General features: G+C 41.0%; 1 protein-coding gene across 1 annotated transcript in view; it reads left to right on the top strand.

Moving 5' to 3' along the window:
• wipi2 (WD repeat domain, phosphoinositide interacting 2) overlaps positions 1-22,350 on the top strand; it is a 33,847-nt gene extending 11,497 nt beyond the window's left edge. Inside the window, exons 2-12 of the mRNA XM_055651037.1 lie at positions 6,984-7,066; positions 9,317-9,486; positions 9,649-9,745; positions 10,302-10,399; positions 14,758-14,850; positions 15,698-15,768; positions 16,287-16,394; positions 16,950-17,114; positions 18,376-18,483; positions 20,452-20,582; positions 21,508-22,350. Coding sequence (XP_055507012.1) covers positions 6,984-7,066; positions 9,317-9,486; positions 9,649-9,745; positions 10,302-10,399; positions 14,758-14,850; positions 15,698-15,768; positions 16,287-16,394; positions 16,950-17,114; positions 18,376-18,483; positions 20,452-20,582; positions 21,508-21,626 — 1,243 coding nt within the window. The 3' untranslated portion in view covers positions 21,627-22,350. The remainder of the gene's footprint in view (positions 1-6,983; positions 7,067-9,316; positions 9,487-9,648; positions 9,746-10,301; positions 10,400-14,757; positions 14,851-15,697; positions 15,769-16,286; positions 16,395-16,949; positions 17,115-18,375; positions 18,484-20,451; positions 20,583-21,507) is intronic.
• Positions 22,351-22,589: the final 239 nt, after the last annotated feature.

Below are 22,589 nucleotides of genomic sequence, written 5' to 3' on the forward strand. Positions count from 1 at the left end.
CTCTTTATTTTCAGTTCACCCTTTTGTATTATTCTATGACTATTGGTTCCTCAAATGGGGGTTTTGCCATATTAGTGTCATCACCTGAAGTAAATTTCCCAGATTCTCCTGAGATTGTTGGGCAGAACAGGGTATTTTCTTTAGTTAGAATGTAATAAAAAGGATTTGCAAATGAAGGTTTATACCGAAGATAGACACACAATGCTGGAGTCACTCAGCACACCTGGAGAAAATGGATAGGTGACATTTCTGTTCAGAACCCTCAGTCCCAACCCAAAACATCACTAATCCATTTTCTCCAGAGATGCTGCCTGCCTGACCCCCTTTGTTATTCCAGCATTTTGTTTATTTCTTAGTTGGTCTTTTTGCTGCTGGTATGTCCGGCTGCCACTTATGCGCAGCTGTTGCTATTGGCAACGTGAGAACTTTGCACTGACGTGACCGTGTTGCAACAGCAAAATATCAAATGATCTAAATTTCTCTCACTCCAAACGTGAAAATAATTCCTATGATGTGCCACCAGTTTTGTATTGGGCCACATACTGGTTTTGAAATTAATTCCGAAGCTTGTATTAATCATCTTGTTTATATTCCCCTAGATCGCGCGTCATGGATTGCGATTTATTTTTCTATGTGGCTTTATGGAACATAACTCCTCTATCCACAAAGTCAAAAATGTTCCCAATGTGGTCCCTTGCTTGGGTTCATATGCTTACACTAGTTTAGTTTTTTAGTTTAGAGATACAGCACGGAAACAGACACTTCAGCCCATTGAGTCCGTGCCGACCCGCGATCCCCACACATTAACACTATTTTACAAACACTGGGGACAATTTTACACGTACATCTAGCCAATTAACCTACAAACCTGTACGTCTTTGGAGTGTGAGGGGAATCCAAAGATCTCTGAGAAAATCCACACGGTCACGGGCAGTACGTACAAACTCCGTACAGACAGTACCCGTGGTCGGGATCGAACCTGAGTTTCCGGCGCTGCAAGCGCTGTAAGGCAGCAACTCTACCGCTGCGCCACTGTGCCAACCTAGCATTAGGTTAAGTAGCATTTTGATATGTATTGAAGAATTATCTGTTTCAAATTCTATTAAAAACGTTATTTATTCGCCATCTTGTCCACCTTTTTTAATCATCAAATTTTAAACGTTAATATATTTTTCATTTAAAAATAAATTATAAGAAATTGATTTGATTGTGATATTATGCAGCATCAACTGTATTTGGTGGCAGATAGAATATGAACTTGAAATCATGTTGGTGTGAGGAAAGCAGAATGGAGCAATAAAGTTTAAAAAAAATTCATAGGTATAACGTGTTTAGCCATTGAATATCATGTGTCCTTGCCCGGTTTTTTAAAGTGCCCAATGTGTTTGAGCAATAACGTTGCTCAAACACATTAATTTTTACGGCCAAGTTTCATTCCTGATAATTGAACTTCTCAGTCTGATTATGCACGCAATCCCATAATGCTGTGTATAATCATGGCATGTCTGAACCCAAGCGATTTTGGGGGATTTCCCAAAGGAACCCAGAGAACTATTTGTAAACCAGCATCTGCAGTTTGTTGTTTCTCCATGGAAGTTTAATTCTGAAAGCACATGATTTGTCCGTGTGCAGTCAGAGATATTCTTAGCACTGTATCTATAGTGCATTTCTAAGTAAACACAGTAACAGATTCCCATTAATAAATAGTTTGTGAGCAATTTGTGTTAAATAACTAATCTATTATAGCTACTGATCAGTTGCTAGTTGCCTGATCATAATCGATTTCATTCCTGATGGATACAACAAAATTCACATGCACCCCAATGTTTAATCAAATGTAAATGCGAAAAATCAGTAGCTATAATAATTTTTCAGCCTTATTTTGCTTCCGTTGTAAATGTAATCTATAACTCTTATGACATTTATTAGCTGAGTTGATTTGACCTGGTGCTTACTTGCAGACTTTGGAATTAGGCCAATGTTTGATTGGAACCAGTAGATATCTTGGGCATGTTTGACTGAGACAACTAATGGATGAGAACTTAGTGCCTTGTGGAGAATTTACCTTGCTCTCACTTAATTCCGGCTATATGCTCAGCATTTTCTTTTAGCTGACAAAGATGAAATGAGATTGAGTTTATACCTTATGATAGAGGATAGACAATCTTGTAGCCCAGCATCTATTATGGTTTTGTAATATGTCTTTTTTTTTTAAAAAGGTAATGGTCATTTGATTTTGTGTTTATTGAGAATGGAGAATGACACCATTTCAGAAAAAATGTTTCCTTCAACTTTTCTCCAAGTCAAAAGTGCAACTACAAGAGCTGACACAGGCCACAAATCTTTACGTTATTCAGATTCAGATTCAATTTTAATTGTCATTGTCAGTGTACAGTACAGAGACAACGAAATGCATTAACAGCATTAATTATGGCTATATATGTCTCTTTTGTGGATAGGGTCTTTGTTTCACTCATGTTCAGCCCTCTTAACTCTTTTTCATTTACATTGATGGATTTGATTCTCGCCCTCACATGGTCCATTTGCATTGTTAAACACAGATGACCAAACCAAATTAGCAATGGCCGGCAATTCTGAATCAAACAACCAGGGTTCAGCTGTTAACAAATAAAACTTGTCCAGTCTTGTGCACCAGAGCCTGAATCTTAACAGGATTTTCACGAATTGCATTGGAAAACATGCATGGTACAGGTGCTCCTCAACTTACGCTGGAGTTACGTTCCGATAAACGCAGTAAATCGAAAATATCATAAGTCGAAAATACATTTAACACACCTAACCTACCAAGCATTGTCTCTCTTCTGTTCAAGAAGGAACTGCAGATGCTGGAAAATCGAAGGTACACAAAAATGCTGGAGAAACTCAGCGGGTGCAGCAACATCTATGGAGCGCGCCTCTGAAGAAGGGTTTTGGCTCGAAACGTTACCTATCTCCTTCGCTCCATAGATGCTGCTGCACCTGCTGAGTTTCTCCAGCATTTTTGTGTACCTACTGAAAGTAAGCATGCAGGTACAGCAGGCAGTGAAGAAAGCTAATAGCATGTTGGCCAGCATAACCAGAGGATTTGAGTAGGAGCAAAGAGGTCCTTCTGCAGTTGTACAGTGCACTGGTGAGACCACACCTGAAGTATTGTGTGCAGTTTTGGTCTCCTCATTTGAGGAAGGACATTCTTGCTTTTGAGGGAATGCAGCATAGGTTCATGAGGTTAATTCCTCTCTCTTCTCTCTTCTGCTGTGCCGTGTCTTTTTTTTTTTTTCTTGGAGAGCAGCACGATCTTGATGTTGGGCACTTCTACTAACATTTCCTTTAGCAATATGTTTTTGCGGTGCGTTTCTATGCACACAGTATTCTTTTTCATCAGAACATCGAAGTGATCATGTGAGCACAGCATTCTTGTAACTTTGAGAGGGCTACTCTGGCAGCAGTGAGAGAAGTTTACTTCTCATTTTTAGAGAAGCATTCATTTTCTTATGGGATAAATTTATCTCAAAGAACAAGCGTTTTTCTTTAAACTACATTGGCTCGATCCGTACCTTCCCCTCTTTATTGAGTCACATTTTTATTTTGAAATTATGATTGACAATGCAAAAACATTGTTTGGAGATTTTGAACATATAAATCCATTTTCTTCCCACCGGTTGCTGGACTAGCACTGTTCAAAGTGACACGAATGTTGTGGTGTGTGGGGAGAAGGTGGGGCTGTTGCTCCATAACATGATGTGCAGTGAATGCGGCTCTGTTAACCCAGAGGCGAACTTCAGAGCCTGTGATGCCAAGGTTGAGAGAGTGCATTGGGTCGATTTAATTATGGAGAGTTTGATGGCAGTAAGGCAACGAGTCAGGCTGCTAAAGAACCCAAAATGAAGGTATAGAGGGACACGGGCCAAATGTAGGCAGGTGGGACGAGGGTACATGGGGCATCTTAGTCTGCATGGATGAGTTGGGCTGAAGAGCCTATTTCCATGCTCTTTCCAGGTTTACTCTTCCTCGTCCGCCTCCCCCTCATGAAAATGGCTGCTGGCACTCATCGCTACACTAGTTTTGGCTGCTCCTGGCGAGCGATTGGAACCGAGAGCGAGAGTAGAGGAAAGAACGGGTACCGAGTTACTCCCGCATGGTTGAGAACCAGAAGCCAGAATTTTCCCGTGAATCCGTCGGATTGGAGGGGGGGGAGGGGGAGCAACGGTGAAGAAGAGGCGGTGGCAGCAACAAAAACCATCTCAGCCGCAGCCCCAGCCCCAGCCAGTGCAGCTGCCCAAGAAGGCCCACCGTCACCGAGCGCGGCATCTCGCTGGCATCGCTATCTGTTGGTTACACGCGTGATCGCGTTGCTGACTGGGAACTGCGGCTCGCTGCCTTGTCCCAGCATCACGAGAGAGTATCGTACCGCATTTTGCTAGCCCGGGAAAAGATCAAAATTCGAAGTACGGTTTTGACTGAATGTGTATAGCTTTTGCCCAATCGTAAAGTCAAAGCATCGTAAGTCGAAGCATCGTAAGTCGAGGAGCATCTGTGTAGTAATGGAAACTCCGTTCATTTGAACAAGAATCCTTCAAGGATTATCAACTTTTAAGGATTCTTGTTCAAATGAGATTCATGGCAAAAATTGGACATGTACAGAGGTTGAGGAGCAACTGCAGACTCAAGACAGAACAAAGCATGATTCAAATCTTGTGATTTTTGTTTATGGCTGAACTGGGGTAAAGGAGGAAGTTCCAAAAATTTGATTGAGCACTATATCACTTTCACTTTCAGAATGGTTTTATTTTGAATTATGTGACAAAATGAGAGCATTGTATCCCCATTTAGTCTTGGACAAATTTGTATTCAATGTGACCATGGCTGATCATCCGCAATCAGTATCCCGTTCCTGCCTTTTCCCCATAACCCCTGACTCCGCTCTCTTTAAGAGCTCTGTCTAGCTCTCCCTTGAAAGCATCCAGAGAACCGGCCTCCTGAGGTAGAGAATTCCACAGACTCACACCTCTCTGTGTGAAATGCAGCGCACCTAGATGGCACTGAGTACAGGACTGTTACTCCGGCATGTTGTGCCTGTCCTTAGTAAACCAGCATCTGCAGTTCCTTGTTCAAAGAACAAGACTGCACATGGAGCTTAATTTTCTCAACAAAGGCCCAGCCAGCATTTGCCTTCCTGTTTGATATACTTGTGTGTTAACTTCTGTATCTCTGAATCAGCACACCAAGATCTCTCTGTATGCAAAAAAATTACCAATGTTTAAATAGATATGGATGTTGCAAATGTATTCAGTTGGCTGCAAAACTGTATGGGAGATTTGCTTTCCTTTCAATAATTTGTAGTAATGTCTGACAATTATTTTTTCCAATCCTGAAAGACCAAGTAACGTTTCGGACAGTGTTTAAAGGACTGTCTGTTTAATTGAGCGAGGTGATGGGGATTCAGTTTGGAGATTGCGGAAGACATAAATCAGAGTAGTAGCTATCTCATAAAGATAAAAGTTGTACATATGCAAAAAAAAGTAATTGTCGATTATAGTAATCTTTTATCTTGTGAACATTTATGTTTAGCTTTCAATTAACTGGATCAAAATATTTAGCTTGCTTGCTTATAAATCAAAGTTGTGGTGAAAATGAAGGGATACAGAGAACAAAGAATGCTTGTCATAGGGTGGCAACTGAGAAACTGTTGCAAGATGTGGGTGTTGCTGGCCTTGAGAAGACAGCGAGGGGGCTTAATCATCAATCTGTCTAAGATGCAAATAGAAGAAAATGAAGAAGCAAAGATCAACGTTGGATCTTTGTGACTGAACACTGAAATAAAAGAGTGGTGGAAATACTCAGCAGACCAGGCAGCATCAAACAAATGAGAAAAGGAGACATACAGATAGAAGCGATTGAGATCTGGTCAATTCTGACTGAGTCTGGAAAACTGGATTATGAGTTATGACGATGGTGGCGTTGGGCTGAAGGCGATGAGATGACAGAGGAAATGCCTGTTGAGTGCTGGTGGGGTAAAAGGTGAGGATGGAAGGAACTTGCTTAGAATGGAAGGAGTGGGGGTATCCAGAGGCTATTATTTGGGCGGGGGGGTGGGATGAACGTATGTCTTGCACAGGTATGGAAAGTGTCATCAGAATGGATATGTCAAGCCAGAGAAATGACTGGGAGGAGGTGTAGCCAAAGTTCATATGAGATAGTGATTATTGATTGTTAACCTACTCCTCAAGATGGAGAAGGCAAGAGTGAGAGATGGACCCATGTGGGAGGTGAGAACCAGGTAGATATTGGCTGTGAAGATGAAATAACTGAAAGCAGGAAGACCAAAATCACATCAGAAATATCATCAGCAAAATTATCAAAAATCATCAGAAACTACTGAAAAACTAGGACAGAAACGAAGGACTCTTTCATATATTCTCACACAAAGGGATGGATGTTATACAGATTTGAGTGGGCCTCATCTGTTCTCATTTATCTCCTTGTTGTGGCTCCTCCAGATACATTGAGGATCAGTGGGCCTTCTGTGGATTCTGAGGTTAGGGCCCGCACACTCTACCAGTACTTTTTCAGGCATATTATTTACTAAAGCACCTCAGTTTAGTTCCTTCATATTCAGTAATTGCTATTTTATTGGGTAAGATCTAATGTACTGTAGCACCATTTAACAAGGTTGAAAGATAAAGTTATGAAGGCAGAGGATACTGTTAGAAACTGAAGTGATCTATAAAAACATTACTTTATTATACCTGGCAAGTTGCAGAACGCTACCATAGATGTGGAGCCCAATGCAAGTTCAAAGGCTGCTAAGAAAGTGGATGTTGAAGTTGTGCACAAATTTTAACAAGACTTTACGTAACTGAATTCCACATCCCTTTGGATGCTTAAAGCTGTTTTGTGTTTATTTGAAACACATTCGTTGAAATTTACCTGATCTTTGTTCCCCATTTTGAAAGTAAGACTTTCTATTTTTATTTTTAATACAGGTCCCTTGCAGTTGGAACCAAATCTGGCTACAAGTTTTTCTCGCTTTCCTCAGTGGATAAATTGGAACAGATCTATGAATGCAGTAAGTGTCCCAAATAGAACTACACCTCCACAAAAGAGTACTTTTATGCTAACTGTAGCCTTTGTATTTTACAAAAAAAGGACACCAAGTGCTGGAGTAACTCAGCAGGTCAGGCAGCATCCCCGGAGAATGTGGATAGATGACGTTTTGGGTTGGGTCCCTTCTTCATACTGATTGTAGAGGTTATGGTTGTGGGAGGGAACATTCTTCTTCGTTCTACATTTTATCCTTGTCCATTCTACAAAACTTTGAATTCTTTCCTGATAACTATTATTTCATTTTCCATAACCCTTGCTGATGTGCTCAACAGCTTGTGGATGCTTGTTCTCATCCTTATGAGAAATATTAGATTTAAACACATTTTATTGCATTCAGGATACATGACTGGGGAATTGGAAGTTGTCAAAATGGTGGCGGGCATGAGAGCTGTCCCGGACATAGGTGGGAAGGGAAATGAGAAGGGGAGAAAATCAAGGTATAAGGTGATCTATTAGCTAGATCCAGCACTGCATGCATCCTTGTCGGTCAACCCTCAACTTAACAAAACGGACCGCTGTTGTGCAAATAATAGCCTTGCTTATTTGAATGCAATCAATACTGAGAAAAGGCAGGTACTTGATTCCTTCAATGTATTAATTATTTGCTGTTATTTTTGTGCAATTTCAATTACATTTATAACCATATAACAATTACAGCACGGAAACAGGCCATCTCGACCATTCTAGTCCGTGCCGAACACATAATCTCCCCATGTCCCATATACCTGCGCTCAGACCATAACCCTCCATTCCCTTCCCATCCATATAACTATCCAATTTATTTTTTAATGATAAAAACGAACCTGCCTCCACCACCTTCACTGGAAGCTCATTCCACACAGCTACCACTCTCTGAGTAAAGAAGTTCCCCCTCATGTTACCCCTAAACTTCGGTCCCTTAATTCTCATGTCATGTCCCCTTGTTTGAATCTTCCCTACTCTCAGTGGGAAAAGCTTGTCCACGTCAACTCTGTCTATCCCTCTCATCATTTTAAAAACCTCTATCAAGTCCCCCCTTAACCTTCTGCGCTCCAAAGAATAAAGCTCTAACTTCTTCAACCTTTCTCTGTAACTTAGTTGCTGAAACCCAGGCAACATTCTAGTAAATCTCCTCTGTACTCTCTCTATTTTGTTGACATCCTTCCTATAATTAGGCGACCAAAATTGTACACCATACTCCAGAATTGGCCTCACCAATGCCTTGTACAATTTTAACATTACATCCCAACTTCTATACTCAATGCTCTGATTTATAAAGGCCAGCACACCAAAAGCTTTCTTTACCACCCTATCTACATGAGATTCCACTTTCAGGGAACTGTGCACAGTTATTCCCAGATCCCTCTGTTCACCTACATTCTTCAATTCCCTACCATTTACCATGTACGTCCTATTTTGATTTGTCCTGCCAAGATGTAGCACCTCACACTTATCAGCATTAAAGTCCATCTGCCATCTTTCAGCCCACTCTTCCAACTGGCATAAATCTCTCTGTAGACTTTGAAACTCTACTTCATTACCCGCAACCCCACTTATCTTAGTATCATCTGCATACTTACTAATCCAATTTACCACACCATCATCCAGATCATTGATGTACATGACAAACAACAGTGGACCCAACACAGATCCCTGTGGCACTCCACTCGTCACTGGCCTCCAACCTGACAAACAACCATCCACCATTACTCTCTGGCATCTCCCATTCAGCCACTGTTGAATCCATCTTGCTACTCCACCATTTATTGTTTTACTTCAATTAAAAAAATATATATCATTAATCTTTTGGAACAGTGTGTGACTATCTTGCACTGAAACATTAAAAGGTTTGAAAATCTTTGACTGGGTGAGCATCAAAGGCTGACTGGATGGGACCTTTAGGATGAGACACTTGTGGTTGACAGCTTGTTTGGGGATGACCAGATGCCCCTTGGATGTGGAAGATCAGTTATTTTGGATTTCTACATCCAGAACGAGAGCTGTACCAAATTGGTGCAATGGTATTGCAGGTACATAACACATTTGGTACTCTACACACATCAAACATTTGTTTTAACTAATTGTGGCATTTCCCCAGACAAATACAATTCTCGGAATAATGAGTCCCGGAAAAGGCAGCTATTTTTATGCAATCTGGTTGAGCTATTGCTAAATTGACTGTTTAATTGATTGGGAATTGATAACTTTGCTTTTCTATAATGTTTTTGAACAGCTGACACAGAAGATGTATGTATTGTGGAACGACTGTTTTCTAGCAGTCTAGTAGCTATCGTGAGCCTTAAAGCACCCAGAAAATTGAAGGTTTGTCACTTTAAAAAAGGAACAGAGATATGCAACTACAGTTATTCCAATACTATTCTGGCTGTCAAACTAAATAGACAGGTAAGAAATGGTGGCATCATTCTTTTTCTTTTTTCATGCTGTGTCCAAAATAATTTGTGGCATAAATGTTTTAGTTATTTCGAACAAGTAGCTTTTTTTTTTACAACGACATGTTGTTCTGGTCATCCCACTATTATAATTGCCTCTCTTCCCAACATCTAGAGATTGATAGTATGCCTGGAGGAGAGTTTGTACATTCACAATATCCGAGATATGAAAGTACTGCACACCATTCGGGAAACACCACCAAATCCCACAGGTAATTTTTAAGGAACTTCAAGCTTGAAGTAAATACTGGCAACGGCATGAAGTGATAGGAAAGTGACTTTTGTAAAAGATTATTTATAAAGCCATTTATTTTTATTTGATTAAAATTAGCGCCCACCATGCCATCTTCAAAGTGTGGGGAGATCAGAGTCAAACATAAAGTACTGTAGCAACTCAGCTAGTCAGGCAGTATCTGTGGAAGAAATTGATAGGCAATGTTTCAGGTCGAGATCCTTCCTTGGATTTACTCCAGCACTTTTGTGTTTTACTCATGATTCCAGCATCTGCAGCTCCTTGTACATCCATCTTGACCGACTGATTTATTCAAAACGATACTTCAGATTACTGGTGAAGCACCACTAATTGCTTCATATTACAGACAGCTAGAAAGCTACAAATTGTCAGCCCCACCCAATGCGGAAACCAGCTAAAAGAAAATACCTAATGGTGTGCATAATTCCAAACTCGCATGCATTTGCTGCTTGCTTTGCACGTGTGGTTCTGAAGTGTTTATGAAACTTGACTGATACCAGTTATCTTGTCTTCAGGTTTGTGTGCACTTTCCATTAATAATGACAATTGCTACCTTGCGTACCCTGGTAGTGCAACAATTGGGGAAGTACAGGTATTCGATACCATCAATCTGGTAAGTTGCATGTTGAATGGATTAAAACATTTTTATAAAGAGCTTGTGTTTTACTTCTAACTTTTTTGTGATGTCGAAAACACCTTTAAGATAAATATTGTACCACTTATTCTCAGCCAACAAAAGATTAACTTTTAAAATTGAACTTGGAGGTACAGCATGAAACAGGCCCATCGGCCCACTGCTGACTATAAATCACCCGACCGTACTAGTTCAATGTTACCCCACTTTTCAACTGCCTACGCATTAGAGATTATTTACAGGGGCCAATTAACCTACAAACCCGCAAGTCTTTGGGGTTTGGGAGAAAATCTGAGCATCTGGCATAAACCCACGTGGTCATGGAGAACGTGCAAACTCCACTAGAATCTTCACTCTAAGTTAATCACTTGTTGTGAGAGGTTTTTTTAAAAATTAAATTCGGAAACAAACCTAAAAGATAGGACAGCAGAGGCAGACGATGAACTATTTCGTAATTCTTTAAAAAAATATATATATATATATATAATAATTGAGTAGATTTCATAGGAAATGGTGTACTTTTCTTTGCCAAATGTCAATTATTAAGTCACAAGGTGTACTTAGAAAATCATAACAGAAAAATGCTAGAATCAATTGGCAAGTCAGGCAGAATATATAATATTTTGAGTTGAAGAACCTTTATCAGAGCTCAGAAAGAATGGTGATGGGGGAGGAGTCTTAATTTTACGTTGAATAGAGGATGGAGGTGAGCTGGATAGGACAAAGTGAATATCTTTGTTAAGGTGAGGTTTGTGTTGCTTTGTGGTTAAGCACGAGGTGAAATCATCCAGTTGATAAATTAAGGCCAATAAGGCTCAGTTAGAGAATTTTGCAGCCTTTGGATTCAACCTTAAATTCTACAACTTGCAGTAGCATGTTTTCTCTGTTTGTACCTGCTGTAGGTCTGATGAAGGGTCTCGACCCGAAACATCTCTCCAGAGATGCTGCCTCACCAGCTGAGTTATTCCAGCATTTTGTGTCTTCCTTCGATTTAAACCAGCATCTGCAGTTCTTTCTAACACATTTCATCCATTTATAATACTGGCCCTGTTTTAATCTCTTCCTTAGCAAAGTCTAGATCTGCTGGGAATTTTTAATATCTTGCAAAGTATTCCCACATGCATTGGAATTACGTCTTGCAGATGGTGGTGAATCTTTGGAATTCTTTATCCTGTAGTGTTGTGGAGACTAGATCATTGGGAGTACTTAAAGAGGAATATGGGGATTGTTTTGTCACATATATATCAAACTTTGTTTGTCTATTCTGCAATGTAAAAAAACCCAGCAACAAATGAATTCTGAAGTTTGTAGCATTTGCAGTGTTCTTGCTGCCTTCCCTGTCGCCAATCAGACAGACAAACTCATCATTTGTTTAATCCCACTGCAAACCGGACCTTGCAGTATCAAGGATATCTTGGCCTTCCCCATCCCTCCCCCACTCTCCATGCTACCTGACCTGCTTAGTGTCTTATGTTTTATTCAGAGAGATCCGGGTGTCTCTGGGGAAGGAATACAAAGTTGGCTCGCAAGTACGACAAGTAATTAAAACATTGCAAATAAAATCTTGGGTTTATTGCGAAGGGGGTGCAACATCTATCTGGAAGTTATGTTACAATTGGGGATTGGAGAAAGCTCCCTGGCATATTGAATGCAGACTTGGTCTTATTTAAAAGCAATATTGCACTTGCCTGAGAGAGTGCAGCAGAGGTTCATTTGATTCCTGGGATGAATGGGATTAATTTTATGAGAAAAAGATGGGTTTATGGGGCTTGTATTCTCCACAGTTTAGGAGAATTAAGAGGCGCGTTCACTGAAAAATAAATGTTTGTGAGGATGCTTGAGAAGTAGACCTTGTGAGAGTTAAGGGCCTGTCCCACTTACGCAATTGTTTCGGCGACTGCTGGCCCCCGTCATAGTCGCAGCAGGTCGCCGAAAATGTTCAAAATGCTTAAATTCCAGCGTCGACCAGAAAACGGTACGACCCTTTGGGCTGACCCTCACGACCATCCAGGCGTCACTCCCGCGACATGTCGACACACGACGCCTGTATGGTCGTGAGTAGTCGCCCAAAGAGTCGTACTTTTTCTGGTCGGCGCTGGATTTTCAACATTTTGAAAACCTTCGGCGACCTGCTGCGACCATGACGGGTGCCGGCAAGTCGCCGAAACAATCGCGTAAGTGGGACAGGCCCTTAAGGATGGGCATGGGCTCAGGGGTTGGTTACCCGAGTTTGAGATGGAGACTCTTTAGGTTTGAGAAAACATGAAATTCTGTGCTGTGGAGAGTTGTGGATGTTGATCATTAACTACCTTCTAATCTATTGGGTGGGCATTTAGTTTGGGCCGTCAGCTGTGATTTTGTTGCATTGACACAGCAGGTGCTGACCCATTTGGTTGCCCTGTGTGGCTGCTACTGGAGTTCTTAATTTATTGGACTGTAAATCTGCAATTGTTGATTTACAGGAGCGTTGCTAAGGGAAACTCATTCAGTTGGCGAAATTATTGTGTCAAGCTGTCACTGACCTTTTGCTATTGCTCTAGAGAAATATTTACAGTTACAAGGAACAAGAATAGGATAACAGTAAATCTAGATGCCAGTATTGTCTCCAAAGCTACCTGAAATTAAATTTTTTGCCAACTCCACCTGCTTAATGCTTTAAGCAATTTATTCCAAATACATTCTATTTTGTACGTGAATTGGCTTCTGTCAATTGTAATTTGTCCCTGGGAGAATATGTGTTCGGCACGGACTAGAAGGGTCGAGATGGCCTGTTTCCGTGCTTTAAATTGTTATGTTATATGTTGTTATATGTTATGTAGGATATTGCTAATGTACGGGGTGATTGGTGGTCAGCCGGGGCACGATGGGCCGAAGGGCCTATTTCCACGCTGTATCTCATCTAATTATACCTTGTCCATCTTGCAAAGTATTCCCACATGCATTGGAATTACGTCTTGCAGGTGGTGGTGAATCTTTGGAATTCTTTATCCTGGAGTGTTGTGGAGACTAGATCATTGGGAATACTTAAAGAGGAATACGGGGATTGTTTTGTCACATATATATCAAACTTTGTTCGTCTATTCTGCAATGTAAAAAAAACCCAGCAACAAATGCTATTTATAAAGGGTCTTGTACATGCTGTTATAGTGTACTTGCAATTTGAGATGAACGAGGGTTGAATTTCAGTGCAGTTACACAATTAGAATTACACAATCATTGACTTTGGATGATCAGGTAGGGTTTGCGATAAACATCCTCTTCACTCAGTATTGGTTTGCACAAACCACATATTTGTGTCAAAAGTATGTCACAGAATATTTTAAGTGTGTAGAAACATAGAAAATAGGAGTAAGCCATTCGGTCCTTCGAGCCAGTGCCACCATTCAATATGACCATGGCTGATCATCTAAAATCAATACCCAGTTCCTGCCCCCCCCCCCCCCCCCCCCCCCCCCCCATATCCCTTGATCTCTTTAGCCCTAAGAGCTAGATCTAACACTGGTTGAGCAACATTTTTTTGTTTCCTCTGGGTATGCGAATACTCAGGAAATGACAATAAAGATATACAATACAATACAATACAATACAATAACTCTCTCTTGAAAACATCCAGTGAATTGGCCTCCACTGCCTTCTGTGGCAGCGAATTCCACAGACTCAACTCTGTGTGAAAAAGCTTTTCCTCATCTCAGACCGAAATGGCCCACCCTTTTTTCTTAAACTGTGACCACTGGTTCTGGACTCCCCCAACATGGGGAACATTTTTTCCTGCATCTAGCCTGTCCTTTAAGAATTGTATATGTTTGTATAAGATCCCCTCTCATCAATCTAAATTCCAGTGAATACGAGCCCAGTCGACCCATTCTTTCATCATCTGTCAGTCTCACCATACCGGGAATTAACCTGGTGAACCTACGCTGCACTCCCTCAATAGCAATAATGTCCTTCCTCAAATTAGGAGACCAAAATTGCACACAATACTCCAGGTGCGGTCACACCAGGGCCCTGTACAACTGCAGTAGGACCTCCTTGCTCCTCGTCTAAATCGTTAATCTAATGTAAAATATAAAGATCACATTCCAAGATCATCTAATATAATGGCAATGAGCTGAAGGCCTTTGTGATCCAAGCAAATGCATGATATTGATTTTATCTGCATCATGTGGTTGATTTTTAGCAATTTGAGTCTTTGAATAATTAACTTCCGTCCTTATAAATTCTATTTCATCTCAACCAGTCGTATCTTGGTTAATCTGCCCAAAAACACGGATTCCTTTAGTGATTAGTAAATGGAATGTAGTTGTAGAGCATTTTTTTCCACTTACTTTATTTTACAGAGAGCTGCCAATATGATCCCAGCACACGACAGTCCCCTTGCAGCTTTGGCATTTGATTCAAGTGGTTCAAAACTGGCAACAGCCTCTGAAAAGGTAAGCCATGTTCTTCAGTCTGAAAAGGGGACTCGACCCGAAACGTCACCCATTCTTTCTATCCAGAGATGCTGCCTGTCCCGCTGAGTTACACCAGCATTTTGTGTCTATCTTTAGTTTAAACCAGCATCTGCAGTACTTTCCCACATCGTATAATCCTGTTTCATGACGTGGAACAGTAAAATTGAAAACGCACAACATTAGGGGTTCTATGTGAGTTAGTATCGCTTTGTGGTGGTGCCAGCACTTGGAAATGTCTCTTGATTCTTTGGCCTAAAGTTCAGATAATGAGGGATTGTGTCATGTATAGGTATTGCCCGTGGTGGCCAGCCTGTTAATCTCCTTCTCAAAGTGCCTCCTCCTTAAAGTACCCCGTCCTTGACTAGCTTCTTCAAGGCATAAAAATTGCAGCCAAAGTGGTTGCATGCAGATTGGGTGCAGTGAATTGCTGCATCAAGCAGTGGTGCGAGCACTTTGCATTCATAGCATTAACAAAATCTGTGCTTTGTCAGATAATTTTTGCCTCATTTGTACTTCATTTATATATACCTCACAACAATAGACCATAGGTGCAGGAGTGAACCATTCGGCCCTTCGAGCCAGCACCCCCATTCAATGTGATCATGGCTGATCATCCACAATCAGTACCACGTTCCTGCCTTCTCCCCATATCCCCTGACTGCTATCTTTAAGAGCCCTATCAAGCTCTCTCTTGAAAGTATCCAGAGAATCGGCCCTCTGAGGCAGAGAATTCCACAGACTCACAACGGTAATCATTTCCTTATCTCTATCGGCATTACTTAGTATAAATTTTATGCTTCAATTTTTCCACCTTTTAATTCCACAGGGAACAGTAATCCGAGTATTCTCCATTCCCGAAGGGCAGAAACTCTTTGAATTCCGGAGGGGTGTTAAGAGGTAAGCAAACGGGATGAGTTAATCTTGATATATGTATTTGCTTTTAAAAATACAACGGCAAACTGTTACAATGGCTTTAAAAACACGTCTTTGCCAAACCAACATTTGGACCTGTCTGGAATTTGCACGTTCTCCATGTGACCTTATGGATTTCCTCTGGATGTTTTGGTTTCTCCCATATGTCAAAGACATGCGGGTTTCTAAGACAATTGGTCGTTAAAAGCTGGCCTTGTAGTGTAGGGAATGGGAGAATATAGCACTCGTGTGAATGGTCAGCATTGACCCGGTGGGCCGAAGAGCCTGTGTTTCCATGATCTATCTTTAAACTAAACGGAAAAAAAATTTAATTAACTAATGGAATAAAGTTCTAAACTCTGTTACTGTAATAAATGTGATTTAGCAATTAATTAATTTTATTTAATGTATTGTCTTTGTTTCTTAAATTGTGTGCCTTTAGTGAGTTGAATAAGCATTTTCTTTGGCGAGTTCCTTAGTGGGTCTTATTTCTTGTCATTTAGATGCGTGAGTATCTGTTCACTAGCATTCAGCATGGACGGCATGTTTCTGTCTGCCTCCAGCAACACGGAGACGGTACATATCTTCAAACTGGAGACACAAAAAGAAAAGTAGGTAAACGCTGAAATAATTGTCAAAAGATTAAATTGATAAGCATCCTAATTGTGGATCCTCCATGAAGTACCATCGTTCTGTTCTTCATAGTACTTTCAAATCTTTTCCAACATTAATTCACACCTTGTGCTTTCGGCAATAAATTTAATTATGTTTATGGCTGTCACATCTGTGTGTGTTTGATTTGTTACACGGGGTATTCCGTTTTACAGTAAGGTGCTCGAGGACTTCCTTGTTAGAAATCAGTAAGTGTGTCATCGATTGTAAAAAAAAAAAAAAATTAAAAAATTGCAGACATCCCGCCCTGTGTTACATTCCATTACTCTGGCGCACCTTGCATCTGTTGCCCCTCAAAAGGCTTTAGTATCAATTTGCCTAGTGCTCGGTTAGAAAAGGGTGAATATTGCGGGAAGAGAACGCGTGTTTATTTAAAAGCAAATCTTGTTGCTGTGAGATTTGCGTCGCAAGCCAATCCTGGTCTTTGAAAGTGAGACGTGGCAGAGTACGGTTGAGGTTGTTATGGTTTTTACACGTCTTCATTTCTCCTTCAGGCCACAGGAAGAACCAACCACATGGACCGGGTACTTCGGGAAGGTGCTCATGGCTTCCACCAGCTACCTGCCATCGCAGGTCACGGAGATGTTTAACCAGGGCAGGGCGTTTGCAACCGTCAGATTGCCCTTCTCTGGACACAGAAACATCTGTGCTTTGGCAACGTGAGTATCTTGTTGGTAAAAACGAAATATACTTCGGGTGGAAGGGTGGCACAGCAGTAACATTGCTGCCTTACAGCGTCAGAGACCCTGGTCAATCCTGATTACGGGTGCTGTCTGTATGGACTTTGTACGTTCTCCCCGTGACCGCATGGGTTTCCCTGGTTGCTCTGGTTTCCTCCCACGCTCCAAAGATGTACGGGTTTGTAGGTTAATTGGCTTTGGTAAAGATTGTAAATTGGTCCTAGTGTGTGGGATAGTGCAAGTGTGCTGGTCAGCACGGACTCGGTGGGCCAAAGGGTCTGTTTCCACGCTGTATCTCTGAACTATAAAACTAAACCTGAGGTGGAAGAATCCATTCAAACATTGTTTCTGAAACAAAGAGTGCACAGTCAGCAATAGATGGCGAAACTATTCTTTTCAGCTTTAAAATACATTGGATCGAGAGTTAGCTGTAAATTTTTACTATTCCAATTTAACAAGTTTATACTCTGGTGTAATGTTTGTAACAGTAAACAAAAGATCAAGACATAAGCCAGTGGTTTAGGTTTATAATTGTCACGGGTACTGACGTGTAATGAAAACGTCATGCTCTCGAATTAGATAATATTACACATGAATACATTCAAGTCAAACGAAAGTATGATAGGAAGAGTGAAGATGAAAATACAGAGTGCAGATTATAGTTCTGAGCTTTGTAGAACTTTGTATAACGAATGCAGAGAAAAGGTCCAAAATTTGCAATGAGACAGGTCAGGTCGGAGAGTTGGGACTGTACCCTACTGTTCAGTTCAGTTTAGTTTATTGTCACGAAGAAGCTGTAAAGAACTGAGCAAAGGAAAGCAAATACCAGACCTGAACAGGAGAAATCAGTCATGAGGAGCGATCGGAGAAACCAGGAATGAAAATGTGAGAAAGAAATTGTAGTTTATTATAATGAAAAATTGAGACTGTTTATTTGAATAAATGTTGACCAGTAAAAGATGTTATGATTTTTGTTTAAAGTCACCAAGTGTTGGGAGTAACTCAGCGGGCCAGGCAGCATCTCTGGTGAACATGGATAGAGTCAGGATTCTTCTCCCAACCTGAAATGTTACCGGAGACTCTGCCTGACCCGTTGAGAGAGAAAAAGACCAACACTTTGTCTTTATTTTTGTAAACCAGCATCTGCAGTTCCTTGTTTCTCCAAAGATGATATGATTTTGGAAAGTACCGCAATAAACAGTAACTTCTGATAATTGCACATTGGGTTGTGACGTTGCAGAATTCAGAAGATCCCTCGGCTACTGGTCGCAGCGGCAGATGGCTATCTCTACATGTACAACCTGGACCCACAAGAAGGAGGCGAGTGCACCCTAATGAAACAGCACAAGTAAGCAAAGCATCGTGGAAATGCACTTCAGAGGTAGAAGCATAAAGTAGTTGCTTGGCAGTTTAAGCCGTAAGATGAATCCAGTGCCTTGAGGTTTATTGGTGACAGGCAATGGGCCAATGCATGTTTTATTTTGAAATGGCCACCACTGCACAAGTCACAGTTCAGCAGTCAAGGAATCATGAGCCACTGAGCAGTTGTTGTGTAGTCTATGGTCTTTGCTCCACGTGAGTATCTACGTCAGTATCTGGTGTTAGGGAAATAGGTGCAGAGATGGTGAACATTTTGGTTGTAATCTGTCAAAATTCATTTGATTGTGGAAGCGTTATCAGAGCATTGGAAAGCTGCAAGGATAATGCTGCTATTCGTGGGTAAGAGACAAAGCGGGGAAACTGGATGGTTAGCCTGATGTCTGTCATTCAAGTCAAGTCAAGTCACTTTTATTTCTATAGCACTCAGTGGCCAAAGTGCTTTACATTGGTGGAGGTACTAACGTTCTACAACATTGGTTCATAGATTAAGTACATACATATAGCCCTCCCTCAGAGGACGTCAAGAAAGGCTTGAGAGTAAAGATGTGTTTTAAGTCTCGACTTAAAAGAGTCGATGGAGGGGGCAGTTCTGATGGGAAGAGGGATGTTGTCATTGGGGAAAATAGCTGGAATTATTTATCAAGGAGGCAATAGGACAAGTGGAACATCTGAAGATGTTGTTACTTTAAAAGGGAAATTTGACAAATTTGCTGGAGTTCTTTGAGGGTGTAGAGTACAGAATGGATAAAGAAGAATCTGCAAATGTAGAGGATTGGGATTTCTAGAAGGCAGTCGATGGGAATATTGCACAACATAAGAGCACGTGGGATTGAGGATAATTCATTGGCAAACATAAAACTGAATCAGCATGAGTAGGTCAATCTCAGGTAGGTAATCATTAACAAGAGGGGTGCCATGGTATAAGCCCTGGCGCATCAACTATTTGGAATCAATATGAAGAGCCTGAGAATCGATACAGTGCTGGAGTAAACCAGCAGGTCAGGCAGCATCTCTGGAGAAAAAGAATAGGTGACTTTTGGGTCCGAACCCTTCTTCAGCCTTTCTTTGTTCTGACCCGAAACGTCTCTTGTTCTTTTTCTCCAGAGATGCTGCCTGACCTGCTGAGTTACTCCAGCATTTTGTGTCTATCTTTGGTGTAAACTTGCATCTGCAGTTCCTTTCTACACCTGAGGAACCTGGGAATGTTGGTTTTGGCCATCCAAGTGCCCGACCGTATGCAATGTCCCTTTAGATAGATAGAAGTGCATTGATGTTTTAGACAATTCTATGAAGACTCCAGGTCTCCAATTTAAACCTTCCACTTAAGTTGTGTAAACAATTCTTTTGGCGCCACCATGTGTCGTAATCTGACAGTGCATGACCTGTAACATTGTTTAGTGCGCCACTGATGGATGCCAGGAAATGCATCAATTGTGCCTGTATACATTGTGCAGCATATGGCTGGGCCAGTTTCACAGTGGATGCAATTTCAGCTGGAAATGTTTTAGTTAATCGATTTGAGTAGATCTTGTGTACTAAAAAGATCACACCAACAATTTCTAGGCCGAAAGATAAGACACAAAAAGCTGGCATAACTCAGCGAGACAGGCAGCATCTCTGGAGAGAAGGAACTACCGCTGAATATATAGATGTGAGATGAGTGAAATGCAATTTAGGAGGTGGCATATACATGACTGGAAAAAGAAGAGGAGAAAGAATATAAATGGGAACTGAACATAAAAGTAGATCAGTACGGTGTAACTTGACTCCGGGCAGTATTGTTCGATGCACCCTGTAGGTTATATGGCACTGCTTATAGTATTGAGAGGTGATATTTAAGAAATTGAAGGGAATTATTTTCACATTGGCCCCCCCCCTTAAAAAATAACAAATAAATAGATAAATATAAAATGGATTTCTCTGTTTCTCTTCACAGGTTGGATGGTAGTGTAGAATCAGCCAACGAGATTCTGGAGCCTTCACCACATGATCGTCCATTAGTGTCTCAGACGTACAGTTCACCCGCTGCCAAAGTTAGTTATACTCCGTCATCACCCACACGGCACGGTAAGCAACCAGTCAGATCTGCTACATTTTCCGTCATTAAGTTTCCACCAAGATTCATCAGCACTCAAAAAATTCTGATCTGGTGACACATCCAATATTGAATGGTGTGCATTTAAGTGTATCAAATCAAATGGAACTTTTTAAAATCCCCCTCCCACCCATCTCAACTTTTAAAAATCGAATAACTCTTCCAAGATTGAATGACGTACCTTTCAGCGTATCAAATAGAACTTTGTAAACCCCCCCCCCCCACTTTAAAATCTGATCTGGTAACTCATCAAGTATGCACTGGAGTTTAGAAGGATGAGGGGGATCTTATAGAAACATATAAAATTATATAAAAGGACTGGACAAGCTAGATGCAGGAAAATTGTTCCCAATGTTGGGCGAGTCCAAAACCAGGGGCCACAGTCTTAGAATAAAGGGGAGGTCATTTAAGACTGAGGTGAGAAAAACTTTTTCACCCAGAGAGTTGTGAATTTATGGAATTCCTTGCCACAGATGGCAGTGGAGGCCAAATCACTGGATGGATTTAAGAGAGAGTTAGATAGAGCTCTAGGGGCTAATGTAGTCAAGGGGTAGGGGGAGAAGGCAGGCACGGGTTATAGATTGGGGACGATAAGCCATGATCACAATGAATGGCAGTGCTGGCTCGAAGGGCCGAATGGCCTCCTCCTGCACCTATTTTCTATGTTTCTTAGAAGAGATTAACTTGCAGTGAAGGTTAACAACATGTTTTTTCTATGTTTCAATGATGTGCATTATAGTGTATCAGGTAAAATTTTGGTTGGGTGACAACTTGGACTTGTTACAGTTAAGTAAAAGTTGTGTGTTTTGGCAATGACTTTCTTCACATTTGATGCCATCAGTCACATGTTGCTGGAACGACTGTAACTTATACTTTGATGTAATCTGTTTGATGCAGCCTACTCAGAGGACCAAGGAGCAGTGGGCGGTATTGATCCAGATGATGATTTGAATATTGGCACTCTGCGGATGGATGAGGACAATGAGACGCCTCCCCTGATTCTTAAGAGCGAGTGACCTTTTGACTTGTGAGCCGGCAAAGAACACTTGCAATAGACTGAACTGTGATGCTGCTGCAGACTTACAATTGCAGGACAGAAAGTGAAGAAAAATATGGATGGAACATTTAAAAAAAAAAAGGAAAAATTGTAGCTGTAGCTTAATTCTATAATATTGAACTCAAAATATATTGTTTCTCCCCCAGTGGCTTTAATTCCTGTAAAGAATTTGAGTAAATATGTTTTTTCCCCCCATTTGGCCAAAAATTGCCGCCTTGTGCAGCCTTGGAGCCTTCTAGCTTTGCATGTTTACATGTGCCAAGTTTCGAGAATTTAGGAGCCACTTTAATCTTGCCAGACCGGTCGTTTTCTCAGTGTCGTCCCACTAGCTTCACCCGAACTGAAAGGTTTAAGGACACTTTATTCCTCCATTCATGGACACAGGTTTCCAAAGCTGTAAGATAGCAGCCCCATCCCAACCACTTTCAGCCTCCCGCACCTGGAATCCCCTGTGAGGTTTTGTCCATTCACTTAAATCAGACTCTCTGGTGTGAAATTGTGGTCCTTCGAATTTCATTCCTTTGAGGGAACAACTATGAATATTATACTTTTAACACTTGCTCCAAAAGAGACGGTTCATTAAATGTGACACTAAGAATGAATCTCATTTTTAATCCAAAGGGTTTAAATATTGAGTGGATATTTGTAAGTTAATCTGAAAATAAAAGATGGTATCCCATGTGTTTTTGAATCTTGTGATTATGACAGATTCTTTACCAGAGAAGTGATTATCTCAGACATTATTCCTCCTGGACTCTTGACTCCCTTGAATTTCTACAATGTACAGTGTGAATTTGGTCAGCTGTGGAGGGGTTGCTACTTTGAGTCCACTTGAGCCTAGAAAGATTTGGTATTCTGATGTTGTTATCAGTTTCTATTCCTTGTCCCAACGGCCAAACATCAGCTATCCGACGCCTAGCTA

Source organism: Leucoraja erinacea, chromosome 20 (assembly GCF_028641065.1).
Source record: "Leucoraja erinacea ecotype New England chromosome 20, Leri_hhj_1, whole genome shotgun sequence".
NCBI lineage: Eukaryota > Metazoa > Chordata > Chondrichthyes > Rajiformes > Rajidae > Leucoraja > Leucoraja erinaceus.